General features: G+C 35.7%; 2 protein-coding genes across 4 annotated transcripts in view; one reads left to right on the top strand and one right to left on the bottom strand.

The window, feature by feature from the left end:
* The first annotated feature begins 584 nt into the window (after positions 1–584).
* Positions 585–14,482, top strand: part of INIP (INTS3 and NABP interacting protein) — a 31,892-nt gene continuing 17,994 nt past the window's right edge. The window contains exons 1-3 of one of the 3 annotated variants that reach the window (XM_077142273.1): positions 585–785; positions 862–1,042; positions 1,968–2,050. In XM_077142273.1, the coding sequence (XP_076998388.1) occupies positions 2,026–2,050 (25 nt within the window). In that variant the 5' untranslated portion in view covers positions 585–785; positions 862–1,042; positions 1,968–2,025. The remainder of the gene's footprint in view (positions 786–861; positions 1,043–1,967; positions 2,051–14,482) is intronic. The other 2 variants (XM_077142266.1, XM_077142288.1) reach the window with 2 other exon arrangements.
* KIAA1958 (KIAA1958 ortholog) overlaps positions 8,840–14,482 on the bottom strand; it is a 284,958-nt gene continuing 279,315 nt past the window's right edge. The window contains exon 4 of the mRNA XM_077142195.1: positions 8,840–8,919. Within this exon, the coding sequence (XP_076998310.1) occupies positions 8,905–8,919 (15 nt within the window). The 3' untranslated portion in view covers positions 8,840–8,904. The remainder of the gene's footprint in view (positions 8,920–14,482) is intronic.

The following is a 14,482-nucleotide window of genomic DNA, read 5'->3' as shown; positions in this document are numbered from 1 at the left end:
TAGATCTATTGTGCTGGAATCAGGTGGTCCCACTAGCAGCGCTTTGGTACTCTGAGGTGCGGTACACTCATTTCTTAAATATATAGCATTGCACAGTAGTAACAAACTCCTGCATATTTAGTGATTTTCTTATGTATAATTATGGATACTATAAAAGAAAAATATGCCTGGAATTGTGTGTGTGTGTGTGTGTGTGCGCGCGTGTACTCGCAACCTGAAATAGTTGCTAAAGCTTGAAAGCAAGCCCGGCTTACAGGACTCGCCCTCCAAGTTCTAATGGCTGCTGGGCCTCAATCTCAATCGAGGTGGATTTGCACCATGGCAAGATCAGCCAGGATGGTGGCGTTTCCCCAGACAGCGACACGCGGTGCTGCGGACTTCGCGGAGTCGGCTCCGTCCCGCCCAGGCCTACCAAAGTCAAAGCGATACGTCACTTCGCCCCGCCTCTGGTCCCGCCCCCAAACTTCCTGGTCCCGCCCTGTACCACGCCCAAACAGTGCAGCCTGCATATCCCGTGAGCCTCTCCGCCTACCACTCTTCGGAAGGGAAGTGTCGTCAGCAGTTGAGCTTTTAAGAATCGCCTTGGGCGGCAGAAGCTGGGTCCGGGAGGAAGGCGGGACTTCCGTTTCGCGGGTGCATGTCGGTCTCAAGGCGGAAGCCCAGGCGGTGCGGGAGGGTTGGAGTGCGCGGCGTTGGTTTCTATCTGTGGGTCGCTTAAGTGGTCGCGCTTGCTTTGAGAACCGCGATCCCACTGCAAGTCAGTCCCGGGCGTGCTGGCGTTCCTGGTAAGTAGGATTGTTTGGTGGTGCCCCGGCGCTGGGCATGGATTTGTGTGGCCCGGACGCTGACATGCCGCGGCAGTCTTTGTTTCCGTAGGGTTGTAGCCTCCTCGCCGACCTTACCTCCAAACGCTCTCACTCCCCCTCCTCTCCGTCGTCTCGGCTGCAGTCTAGGCCCAGACTTTTGAACGTCCTGCACACCCGCCGACAGGGACCCTCCTGAGAACGCTAGCTAGTCCAGCTTCGTCACATCCGTAGTTCAGGTCTGTCACATCCCCTTCACAAGGTGGTCCTCCTGTCCTAACCCGGCTCCGATCGCCCTGTGCCTCAGGAGACACCGAAAAGTTTCGTTTAATCAAGACCGGCTTCTGGTTTCCAGCCTTTGTACTTTCCCGGGCTCTCCTGAGGATATTCCTAATTTCTGCAGTAGAATCTGTTTCTCTCTGCTTCCAGAACACTTTGTTGACGCTTTTTGAAGGTCACGTTTGTTAAGCTTTTTTTCGTATGTTTGCCTGAATAAGATTGCATTTCTCACCGGATTATATGTTCTTGAGGGCAGGTGAAGGGTCTTGCTTATCTTGGAATCTTCCCAAAGCTAAAACCTAGAACAAAAGCACTAGCTTTGGAAACTGAGAACCCAAAGTATTGGAATAGCGTTGTGACCTTGGCACGGTTTCCCCATCTTTAAAATGGTGATATTAAATGTGATAACAAATTGCAAGCATCTTTTACGTTGTACGGTGCAGAAGGTATTCGACTCCTTTCCCTCCTTAGCTTTCAGTGTACAGAATAGTGGCTGGACATGTTTTTTTAATGTATGGAGAGGCACCAGAGATGAGTGACTTTTTTTTCTTCTTAGTATTGTGATAGATTGATGCCATCAATTGGTTGACAATTTGGTAGTATTTGGTAAATGCAATTTAGTGATGTATAATAAAGACAGTAAATGCTGAATGTTGGTGCCAACATCTGGAAGAGCTATCTTCACGTTCTGTTTAATTAAATACTTAAAGGTGCTTGCAGAGTTTAAATTTGTGATTTAAGCCTGTGCTTTTCAAATGTATATCTTTCTGAAGAGATTAAGAAACTGCAAACATTTCAATGTAGGCAGGCTAGCTGTTTCTGTCAACTTTTAGTTTGCTATTAAAATATGGTACATTTTATATGTGTGTATACTTATTTGTATAGGTGATTGTAAAGTGCTGACTAATTGCCACTGAACATAATTGAAACAGAAACTAGGAAGATGGCAGCAAACCCTTCAGGACAAGGTAATGCATGCAGGAATTTCTTTTATTTGTAGGAATTTTTTCCCTATATATTAAAAATATTTGAATAAGAAAAGTATGCCATAAGGTAGTTGCTATACCCAGAATAAAAAAGAAATAAATAAAAAAATTAAAACCCCACATTTCAGAAAGGTCCAAACATTGTATCAGATATACAATATCCTTAATAGTTTTTAGTCTTATATTGTAAACCTTAGGTCCTCCTTTGACATCTGTTTTTCTCTTGCTCTTTTACTTGAAATCAGAACTGCTTTTAAGGAAGTTAAGCAGTATCCATGCCTTTTTCTTCATTTGATCTAAAAACTTCCATACACATTTCATCTGTGCCAAGAGTGCATATCAAACTAGACACATTTTCTACTCTCATAATTTTTTATTTTAAAATAACTTAAAAATAAGTTTTATGAAGTAGAATTTAATCTCTAGAAAATATTAAATCCCACTGTGTGAGTAGTTTCTTGCCTAAAAACTTGAAGTAAGCCTGTTTCCTTTCCTATCAGGTCTGAACTTCCTATTTGACTCCATATATATTTGACCCCTCAGATTTTTTTATTACTCATTTCTGCTTGAAGAGGGTTGTTTTCTTATTAGTCTGTCATTATGCTCATTTCTACATTCATGTATTTGATCATGACATAAATTTTCCCCCTTAAATGAAATGCTGTTTTCCATTTTTCAAGGCCCTGATCAATTCTTTTATGAAGCTTTTTCTAACTTTCTGTCTTTATGATTTCTTTTTTTTTTTTACTTTTTCTCTGACCCTTTTCACATTTTCATTTTCTTGGTTGTCTTCCTGATTTTCTTCACTGACCCTAACTAGATTTTCATTTGAGTCTGTTCTTCAGTGGACATCTTGTAATTTTTTTTTTCTCAGTGCATTATTTTTTTATTAATTAAAAAAATTAACAACAAACAACAAAACAGTAAGATATCATTCCATTCTACATATATAATCAGTAATTCTTAATATCATCACATAGTTGCATATTCATCATTTCTTAGAACATTTGCATCGATTTAGAAAAAGAAAAAGACAACAGAAAAAGAAATAAAACAATAACAGAAAAAAAAATTATACATACCATACCCCTTACCCCTCGCTTTCATTTACCACTAGCATTTCAAACTAAATTTATTTTAACATTTGTTCCCCGTATTATTTATTTATTTTTTCATTTTTTTACTACTTAAAAGTAGTAAAAAAATAAAAAAGTAGAAAATAAAAAAAAATGATTTCTTTTTTAAAACGTTTCATTTTAAAAACTTTTGAAGTTATTTTAATAAACTTTATTTTGAAATAATTTCAAACTTACAGGACAGTTTAAAAATAATACAAAACCCATACAGACACTCCAACATACCCCCAACCCAGCTCCTCAGATCTGTCAACTTTTAACATTTTGCCACATTTGTTGTGCCACTCTATTTGTTTTCTGAATCTTTGAGAGTAGGTTGTATAAGTTGTGCTCCTTGAACACTTAATACTTTCAAGTACTTATGTTAAGAATAAGAATATTCACTTATGTAGATACATATATAATTCACTTATGTACAGTTCTCAAGTTCAAGAAATTTAATGTTGATATAAAAATTACTGTATGTATCCAGTTTTTCACATGTCCCAATAATGTCCTTTTGGCATTTCCTCCTCCATTATTAAAACACTGCTGATTCTGTTTTTTTTTTTTTAACTTTTTATTATGAAAGATTTTGAAATTATAGAAATAAATAGAATAGATAATGAGTCCTCATGTACTCATCACTCAGCTTCAACAGTTATAAACATTTTGCAGTTCTGGTATCAACTATACTTCATCCACCCACCTCTCCCCACTTAATGATAATGTTGATGATTTTGACTTTTTTTTTTTGAGATAAAATTTATATACCTTGAAATGCATAAATCTGAACTGTACAATTTTGCCAAAGGGTATAGAATGTTTTTATCTCCCCCAGAAGGTTCTCTTTGTCTCTCCCTAGTCTCCCCTCTTTACTTTGTAATCATTTGATCTGATTTTTTTCATCTTGGTTTTTCTGCTGTCCTAGAACTTCATATAAATGGAATCACAAAGTGTATATTAGTTTGTGTCCAGCTTCTATCACTCATTATAATTAATGTCTGTGAGATTCACCCATGTTGTGGCATGTATCAATAGTTTATTCCTTCTTATGGAGTAGTATTCCATTGGATAAATATACCACAATTTCATTCTTCTATTTGTGGGCTTTGGGATTGACTCTGGTTTTGGCTGTCTTTAATAAAGCTACTATGAACATTTATTTATAAGTCTTTTTGTAAAAACTTGTTTTTGTTTCTCTTGTAAACATACCTAGGACTAGAGAAGCTGAATGTGAGGTTAACTTTATGAGAAACTGCCAAATCTTTTTCCATAGTGGTTGTAGCATTTTGTATTCCCTCCAGCAATGTTAAGAGTCTGGTTGCTCCTCATTTAGTGTGTCAGTCTCTTTAATTTAAAAATTTTAGCCATTCTAGTGGGTGTGAAGTAACATTTCTTTGTAGCATTAATTTGCATTTCCCTGATGACTAATACTGAGTACTTTTTTATGTGCCGTTTTTGTAAATTTTCCTTTGTGAAATGTTTATTCAAGTCTTTTTTTTTTTAACTTTTTTTTATTGTATAGTATAACATATATACAAAGCAAAGAAATAAAAAAGCAATACTTTTCAAAGCATTCTTCAAAAAGTGGTTACAGGATAGATCCCAGAGTTTGTCATGGGCTACCATGCAATCAACTCATATTTTTCCTTCTAGCTGCTCCAGAATGTAGGAGGCGAGAGGGCTTATAAATACTTTTTATCATCACAATCGATTTTTTTCCTTCTTTTTTTGTGGACAATAACATATATTCAAAAATGCTATAAATTTCAAAGCACAGCATCACAATTAGTTGTAGAACATATTTCAGACTTTGACATGGGTTACAGTTTCACAATTTTAGGTTTTTACTTCTATCTGCCCTAAAATACTAGAGATTTAAAGAGGTATCAGTGTAATGATTCACCATTCATATTCATTTGTTAAGTCCTGTCTTCTATTTATAATTCTACCATCACCTTTGATCTTTCCATACCTCTCTTTGGGTTTGTTTGAGCTATGGCAGTTCTAAATTTTTTATGTTGGAAGGGTCTTCCACTAATAAGGAGTAGGGAGATGGAAATATCTGATGTTCTGGAGAGGCTGGGCTAGGTTTCAGGACTTATCTGGACCAAGGAACCCATCTGGAGGTTGTAGGTTTCTGGCAAGTTACTCTAGTGCATGGAACCCTTGTGGAATCTTATATATTGCCCTAAGTGTTCTTGAGCATTGGCTAGAATGGTCCTCGTTGGGGGCTGGCAGGTTATGACAGGTAGCAAGGTCTGCCTGAAGCTTGCATAAGAGCAACCTTCAGAGTAGCCTCTTAAGTCTATTTGAACTGTCTCTGCCACTGATACTTTATTAATTACACTTCTTTTCCCCCTTTTGGTCAGGATGGAATTGTTGATCCCACAGTGTCAGGTCTAGATTCATCCTGTTCAAGTCTTTTGCTCATTTTTTTAAAATTGGATTATTTTTGTTACCAAATCGCAGGAGTTCTTTTTATTATTATTATTATTATTTTTTAAATTGTGGTAACATATCTATAACATAAAATTTGCCATTTTAGCCATTTTTTAAGCATACGGTTCAGTGGCAATAATTAATTACTTTGGCAAGGTAGTGCTACTATCACCACCTTCCATTACTAAACTTTTTTCATCACCCAAACAGAAACCCATTTATCCATTAAGCCGTAACTCCCAGGATTTCTTTTTAGATTGTGATATAAGTCTGTTGTGAGATAAATTTTTTTCAAGTTTATTCTCTCAGTCTCACTTGCCTTTTTATTTTCTTAATGGTGGTGTTCTATATGAAATGTTATTTTTCTCTGGCTGCTTTCAAGATTTTCTCTGTCATTGTATTTCAGCAGTTTGGCTATGATATGCCTAGGGGTCTTTTTCTTGCTTGGGTTTGTTGAGCATTTTGGACCTCTGCATGGATGTCTTTCACTAAATTTGGACTGTTTTCTTCCATAATTTCTTCAGATATTTTTTTGACCTACCTTTTCTCTTCTTCTATGTGTAACAGAATGACTGCATTTACACATATATTAGAACATTTGTTATTGGCCCACAAATCTCTTAGGCTCTACTTACTTTTCTAAAAAATTTTTTCTCTTTGTTCTTCAGATTGGATAATTTATAAGTGCTCTAATCTCAAGTTTAATGGCTATTCTGTCTTCAATCTACTGTTAATTATATCCAACAAACATTTTATTTCAATCATTGTCCTTTTTTAGTTCCAGAATTCCTACTTCGTTCTTTTTTATAGTTAATATTTCTTTGCTAACATGCCCCTTTAATGTATCTATTATGTATTTATTTTCCTTAAGTCCTTGAACATATTTGTAATAGCTGATTTTAAGTCCCTGTCTGCTATTTACATAATCTAGGTTATCTCATGGTTGCTTTCTCTTCTCTTTTTTGTTGCACGTGGGTCATGTTTTCATTCTTTTTAGTATACTTAGTGATTTTTTTACTGGATACTGGGCATTATAAATAATAGTGGAGAGACTGTTGTATTCTTTTGAATTGTGACTTTTGTTCTGGTAGACAGTTTGGCTTGTTTTAAATGCTATACTCTCCCTTGTGTTGGGTGGCATCTAAAATCTTGGCTCAGATTTTTCAGCTTCCAACTGCTGCTTTTTTGCTGGGCTCCCCCACGTCTCCCCAGTGTATATATAATTTGGCAATGAGTGAAAACTTTGGGTGAATTTTATATGCATGTTTTTGGGCTTTGTTCTCTCTGCCTTTCCCTTGCAGCTTTCCTCCCTAGTTTTCTGGCTATGTTGTCAGCCTTGAACTCTGCGTCTTAACAGCTCAGGCCAGTAAGGTAATGCTATCCAGGCTGTATAGGGGTTGGGGATGGGGGGTACCTCAGGCAAAAGTCCTGTGTTTGAAAGGATTTATGTACCCTAGAAAATACATGTTTTAATCCTAATCAGTCTTGCAGGAGCAACAGTTTGTTCTAATCCCTATTCAGCACTATAGGTTGGAAACTTGATTAGGTTGTCTCCACAGAGATGTGACTCAATCAGTTGTGGGTATTAAACTTGATTAGATGGAGACATGTCTCCATCCATTCTACGTGCGTCTTGATTAGTTTAGTGGAATCCTATAAAAGAAGAAGTATTTTAGAGAAATCTTCAGAATGTCTCAGAACCACAAAGCAGAGTCTACCAGCCAGTGACTTTTGGAAATGGAGAAGGAAAATGCCTCCCAGTGAGCTTCATAAAGCAGGAAGCCTAGGGGGGGGAGCTAGCAGATGCTGTGTTTGCCATGTGCCTTTCCAGGTGAGAGAGAAACCCTGAACTTCATCGGTCTTCTTGAATCAAGGTATCTTTCCCTGGTGATGCCTTAGATTGTACATTTCTATGGACTTGCTTTAATTGGGATATTTTCATGATCTTAAGACTATAAATTTGTAACTTATTAAATTCCTCTTTTTAAAAAGCCATTCCATTTCTAGTGCATTGCATTCTGGCATCTAGCAAACTAGAACAGTTGCATTCTGGCAGCTAGCAAAGTAGAAACTATTCCCAGTTTCTTCAGATGTGATCAGTCTCCAGCGCCTTCCAATAAAGAATTTTAAAGGTTTGTCCAATTTTTATCATTGCATTTGGGGCAGGATTAGTCCAACTAATCCTGCAGAGTGTAAAATAATTTGAGCCAATATAAAAACTAAGGGAAGTTTAATTTGGGAAGAAAATTAATAATGCAATCCAAATAAAAATAAATCTTAAATCATCCCTTTATTCTAATAGCACAGATAGGGAGATATACAATTTGCTGGTTATTATTATTTTGTTTTGCAGTTGCAGCAAAACCCAGTCATTTTTATTTTCTTTCATTGATCCATAGTCAAATCCACTATTAAAATATCCCCTTATCTAAATAGAAGTGGAGTTAGATTAGTCCTTTGGCTTTTGTTACTATTTTATCTGTGATTTGTTGGCGTCATGGAGCTATTGCTATTAGGCACCAGCAGAGGGAGTCCATACCATGTTCTAGAACTTCCAGCAAGTCAGTGAAATTTTTAAATTCTTATTTATTCACATCTATTACATTTTACTCTATTTTATTATTTCTTTACTGTTTTTGTGTATAGGAGCTATTTAATATGGATAATGAATGCCAAGTGCCTTAAATATATTAAAATGTAATTGGAAGAATCAGGAGCTTTAAAAAAAATCTTGATCTATGCTAGGTAATTCATCAATAACTCTTGTGTAGGAAACAATCTCATTTTGTACACTAGTTTCCTTTAGGTCTAATAGGCTTTCATGCTATAGTAGTAATCACAACTGCTAAATCTCATAAGTTCTTGGCAATCAGTCACTGAAATTTCATATTCTTCCTAATATCCAGTATAGTGTGGAATGTTTGATAGGTTCTCAGTAACTATTTGATAAGAAGTAACATTTTGGGAATTTTAGTATAAGAGACATTATCAAACTAGAATTTGGCTGAGGCACCATTCTTGTATAAATTAGTAAAGAATCTCATTATTGCTAAATATCAAGGTTCTGTGATTATGTGTTGGCAGTTGGATTAGTCTAACCTGACTTCACATACACAGATGCTGGTGAAATAATGAGTGAAGAGCATGAATTATTTTCTTGATTCTTTTATTTTTATAGTTATCTCAAAATGCTTATAATAAATTACTAGGGCTAATAAACAAACTCTGCAAAAGGATCCAAGATCAACTCAGAAAAATCAATTGTGTTTCTGTATTTCAGCAATGAACAATCTGAAAAGCAAATCAAGAAAACAATTCCATTCACAATAGCATCTAAAAGAATGCTAGGAGTAAATTTAATCAAGATTATGAAAGACTTGTATACTGAAAACTACAAAAATGCAGAAGGAGAATTAAAAAGAGCTAAATAAATGGAAAGACATCTGTATCTGTGTTCATGGATTAGAAGACTTAATATTGTTAAGATATCACTACTCCCCAAAACACTTTGGAGATTTAACATAATCCCAATGAAAATTCCAGCAACCTCTTTTGCAGAAATGGAAAGGCCTGTCCTCAAATTCATAGGGAATTGCCAAGAGGGCCTAAATAGGTAAAAAATACCCTTGAAGAAAGAAAAACAAAGTTGGAGGACTCACACTTCCTGATTTCAAAACTTACTACAAAGCTACAGTAATCAGAATAGTGTGATACAGGTATAAGGACAAATATAGAGACCCAATGGGATAGAATTGAGAATTCAGAGAGAAACTCTCATATTTATGGCAACTGATCTTCAACAAGGGTAGCCAAGTACACTCAGTGGGTAAAGAACAGTCTCTTCAACAGATGATGCTGGAAAAGTAGATATCCATGTACAAAAGAAATAAGTTGGGCCCCTACTTCACACCATGTACAAAAATTAAAACCATAACCTAAATATAAAAGCTAATACCATAAAACTCTAGAAGAAAACATTTGGTGGGCCTTGGGGACCACATCTACCTTACACATGCTAAGGAGATGACAGGTGGGGCCAGCCATACCTGAAGTCTTAGGGTAGGGGTTAGCCAAACCAGAAAGACTAACCCTGTGTATAGCGGGTTGATGCTATGACTTTCTGTCAGCTCAGCCTCTGGGAGGGGAGGGGACTAGAGATTGAGGACAACCAAGTGGGCACTGATTTCACTAATCATACCTACATAATGGAACCCCTTATAAACTCGGGATACTTGAAGCTCCAGTGAACTTCCATGGTTGTTAATGATGCTGCTGTACAAGGAGGGTAATGTGTCCTGCTGCATTTTGATTTCACTTGGAGAGGAAAGAACACTTGCATTTGAAACCCCCAGACCTCACCCAGTGCCTCTCTTCTTTTGACTTCTTATTTATATCCTTTTACAATAATAAAACTATAATTGTAAGTATGTGATTTTTTCCAATGAGTTCTGGGAGTTGTTCTAATGAGTTATTGAATTATTGAATCCAGGGGAATGTTGGGAACCCCTGAAGTTGTAGCAGTTGGTCAGAAATGTGGGTGACCAAGTCCCCCAAACTTGTAACTGGTACCGAAAGGGCAGGCAGTCTTGTAGAGGATTACCTGAAACCTGTGGAGTCTGGCCTAATACTGGGAAGTTAGTCAGAATTGGATTGCATGGTGTTACTGCAGTATTTTTACTTGGTGTCAGAGCTAGTGGAAGTGAAAGAAGTTTTTTGCAACTCTTAAATAGTATTTGTTTCAGATTACTTATCTTAGGTTTTACTTATACATTCATTAGTGTGATTATTTAATTGATCACTATATTCACTGGACTGTTTGAGAAAACCATGAGAGGTTAGGGTCATGTCAAATGTTGATTCATCATTGTGTCCTTAAAACCTAAGTTAGTGCCTGTATTGATAGGTGCATAATAAATGTTGAAACAATAAAGAACTTAAAACATGTTAAATGGACAATATCACAGTGACCTTCCTTTAATACTAAAGATGGGTGTACTTAAGATAAAGGACTTAAACATGGTACTTTGATTTACCATATATTGGTACAGAGTATAGCTGATAGCATAACCACTTGGAAGGATTTTTTTAAATAGTTTTATTGAGATATCTTCACGTACCATATAGTCCTTCCAAAGTATACAGTTAGTGGCTCAAATTATTTTCACTTAGTTGTATATTCATCACCATGATTATTTTTTGAACATTTGCATCACTCCAGAAAATGAAATAAAATGAAAAAAGAAAAACCCCATACACTGCATACCCCTTACACCTCTTTCTCATTGACCACTAGTATTGCAATCTATCCAATTTTTTTATCTTGCCATGCCCCCATTATTTATTTATTTTTTGTCCTTATTTTTTTACTTACCTGTCCATTCCCTGGATAAAGGGAGCATCAGACACAAGGTTTTCCCAATCATACTGTAAAAGCTATGTAGTTATACAGTCATCTTCAGAATCAAGCCACTGGAATACAGTTCAACAGTTTCAGGAATTTCCTTCTAGCTATTCTAATATACTAAAAACTAAGAATGGATACCTATATAATATATAAGAATAATCTCTTGACTCTATTTGAAATCTCAGCCACTGAACCTTTATTTTGTCTCATTCCTTTCTTCCACTTTTTGGTCGAGAAGGCTTTCTCAATCCCATGGTACTGGCTCCTGTCTCATTCCCAGGAGTAATTACTAGGGAGATTTACACCCCTAGGAGTCATGTCCCATGTACGGGGGAGGGCAGTGAGTTCACTGCCAAGTTGGCTTAAAGAGAGAGGCCACATCTGAGCAATAAAAGGTTCTCTGGGGTGACTGTGAGACATAATTATAAGGAGGCTTAGCTTTTCCTTTGTAGGAATAAATTTCATAGGAACCAACCTAAGATCGAGGGCTCCCTCTATTAAATTGGTTGTCCTCAATGCTTGCAAGAAAATCAGGAATTCCCCAGGTGGGGAAGTTTAATATTGCCTCTTTTCTCCCCAGTCCCTCAAGGGGACTTTGCAAATACTTATCTATTCTCTATCCAAATAACTCTGGGATGTATTGGGGCATTACACCAACCTGTACAAGCCAACAAGATCTCATTCCCTATACAAGATTCTATGTAATTTGGTATTCAACTAACCATACAAGTTAAATTAAATCATGTGCTGCAAAATATAAAATATAGAAATTACACTAAATAAACAACTTTTCCTTGGTCTCAGAAGTTGAGGTTTTAAAATATACCTTATCATCGGAAGGATTTGAATGGTATTTTTAAATACTTGAAAAAAAAATCATTGCTATGACACGATAAAGTTAGAATGGGCATAGCCCAAGTACCCCTGGATAGAGGGAGAAAGATCAAAGGTGATAGGGTTATACAGAGAATGTAGGGTTTAACAAATGAGTATGAGTGCCGAATCATTATACTGATATTTCTTTTAGGCTCTAGTACCTTAGAGCAGCTAGAAGTAAAAACCTAAAAAATTGTGCAATTGTAAGCCATGCCAAATCTGAAATATTTTCTACAACTAATTGTTGCTATGTATTTTGAAATTTATTAGCTTTTTTGTATATGTTATTTTTCATAAAAAAAGAAAAAGAGGAGGTATGTAACAGAGGAGATAGGATTTAACAAATGAGTATGACTGCTGAATCATTATATTGATATTTCTTTTGGTTTCCAGTGTTTTGGAGCAGCGAGAAGAAAAAGCAAAAAATCATGGAACTGTAACCTATGCCAAACTTTAAAATCTCTATAACTACTTGTTAAAACATACTTGGAAATTTATTGCTTTTTTGTATGTATATTTCACAATAAAGAAAAAATTTTTTAAAAGTAAACAAAAAAATCATTGCTATGAAAGTGATACAATATCTGTAGCTGGAAAGTAAATTAATCATAATCCCACTACTCAAACAATAGTAATTTTTAGTTTTTAAATTTTTTTCAACAAAAATTCCCAGTTAGTCCTCATTACTAGTGAGGTTTTGTTTGTTTTTGTTATAGAAATAACATAATTTTAATGAAAAATAACTATATATTCCAAAATACACAAAAATTCAATGCCATTTTTTCACCTTTTTGCAAATCTGTTTAATATCTGGCTTAGTAGAAGATAGCTGGATTCTCAAGTCTGCTTCTACATTCAGTCTGTTACAAAATCACAGGTCAGATAGCTTCAAGAAAATCTACTGTACACTTGAGAGCAATCAATTCAAATAAAATCTGTTTTTTTATGAAAATAGATTTGATTTCATAGATTTCCCCAAAAGGACCCATTTAGTCCTTCTTTTATGTGTGACAGAACTAGTAAGAGAAGGTGCAATATGATGTAATGCTAGAATGTTTTAGTGACAAATGTGTAGGATTTAGGTGTGTCTATGAATGAATGTGGAAATGAGATGTGTATGATTGTGGACGGAGATGTGGTTATAGTTCCAGAAGTGGAAATATTTTTAGAGTGTGCTGCTTTATTCTAAGATCATTTTATCAGGACAAAGGCTAGTTACTGTAAAGGGATATTAAGTGATTCCTACTGTACATGAGATAACATTAAACTTCGTTAACACTCCCATGCTTCTGAAGATGAAAAAGGTACATTAATATGGTAAGAGACCATATTTTTTTTAAAAATCCCAATTAGTGTGTAAAATGTTATATATTGATTCCCTACTAAACTTTTAAGGTGGAAGATAGCTTTTCTATAGAAAATTTATACTTAACCACTTCACACCATCACATAGACTACCTAGTATGTGCTCAAGTCTCAAATGTGTCAGTAAATCTCAAATTTGAAATAAGCAGTTGTCAGCACTTTAATGTTAACAATACTTACATATTTTAATAGTGTAATTTTTTGTTCAGAACTGACATGCAAGTTAATAATATCTTATTTTTTTAAATGCTCAAGAAGGAAGGCTAGGTTTTAGGAGAATTAAAGTCTAATATCAGAAAATAAAAAGCCTAATCGATCTGACCATACCCTTTCCCTATAAAGTGCCTTTAGTGGCTCATGATAGACATGTTATGTAAGAGATAAGCTTGAATTGGACTATTGAATAAGAATTGAGAGGGGAAGTTATTTTAAAGACATACTGAGGAGGGAGGAAGGGCATTATATGGTATGAAAGGCATAGGATAAAACATGGGATATTAACTGATATCCAGAGACAGGCATTATCCCACTTGTACTATGGAGGAAGCTGATGATTAGAAGAGGTTCAGTTAACTTGCCCAAGACCATGCAGTTGAGAAGTAAAGGAGACAAAATTCGTATAAAATCTTGGGGCTCCATTTGCAACCTCAAATTCAATATGCCTAACACAGAAGGTAGTAAAAGTATAGTACCCAGAACATTAGCTTTTCAAAGGCCTATGAAAATATTCGAAATCCAAAACTGTCTTTGTTTCAAAATATGGAAAAAAAAATTGAAATTTTGAAATAAATTACTGAAATGTCTCAAAAATGAAACATTATGACCCACAGAGTGTTGAGTTTAATATTCGTAAAGTTAAACTTTTTTTTATTTGAAAGGATTCCGGAGTATGCTGTATGATTGCCAAGCAGTTGTAGCTGAATATAAATTAAGTTGCTTGTAGCCATAATTTCAAAAACAAATAATAAAAATCCCTTAAAGATTTTTATAGAAATGAAACCTTTATATGGAAGGTGGGCTCATTTTTACATGTTGGTTGTGATGTGGTATGGAGCAGCAAGGCTTGCACAAACTTGACAGTAGTAGCCCTGCCATCATCTAGCCTGTGACTCAGGCTGTAGCCTTGGAGTTGTCCCTGCCCTTTCCTCCCCAGTCTCTCCCATATCAAGTTCTATGTCATTTGCATTATTTCTTGAATCAGTCTGCTTC

The sequence above is a fragment of the Tamandua tetradactyla genome, chromosome 2, assembly GCF_023851605.1.
Source record: "Tamandua tetradactyla isolate mTamTet1 chromosome 2, mTamTet1.pri, whole genome shotgun sequence".
NCBI lineage: Eukaryota > Metazoa > Chordata > Mammalia > Pilosa > Myrmecophagidae > Tamandua > Tamandua tetradactyla.
The sequence above is the reverse complement of the archived record's forward strand: the minus strand, read 5'-3'. Positions and strand labels throughout refer to the sequence as shown.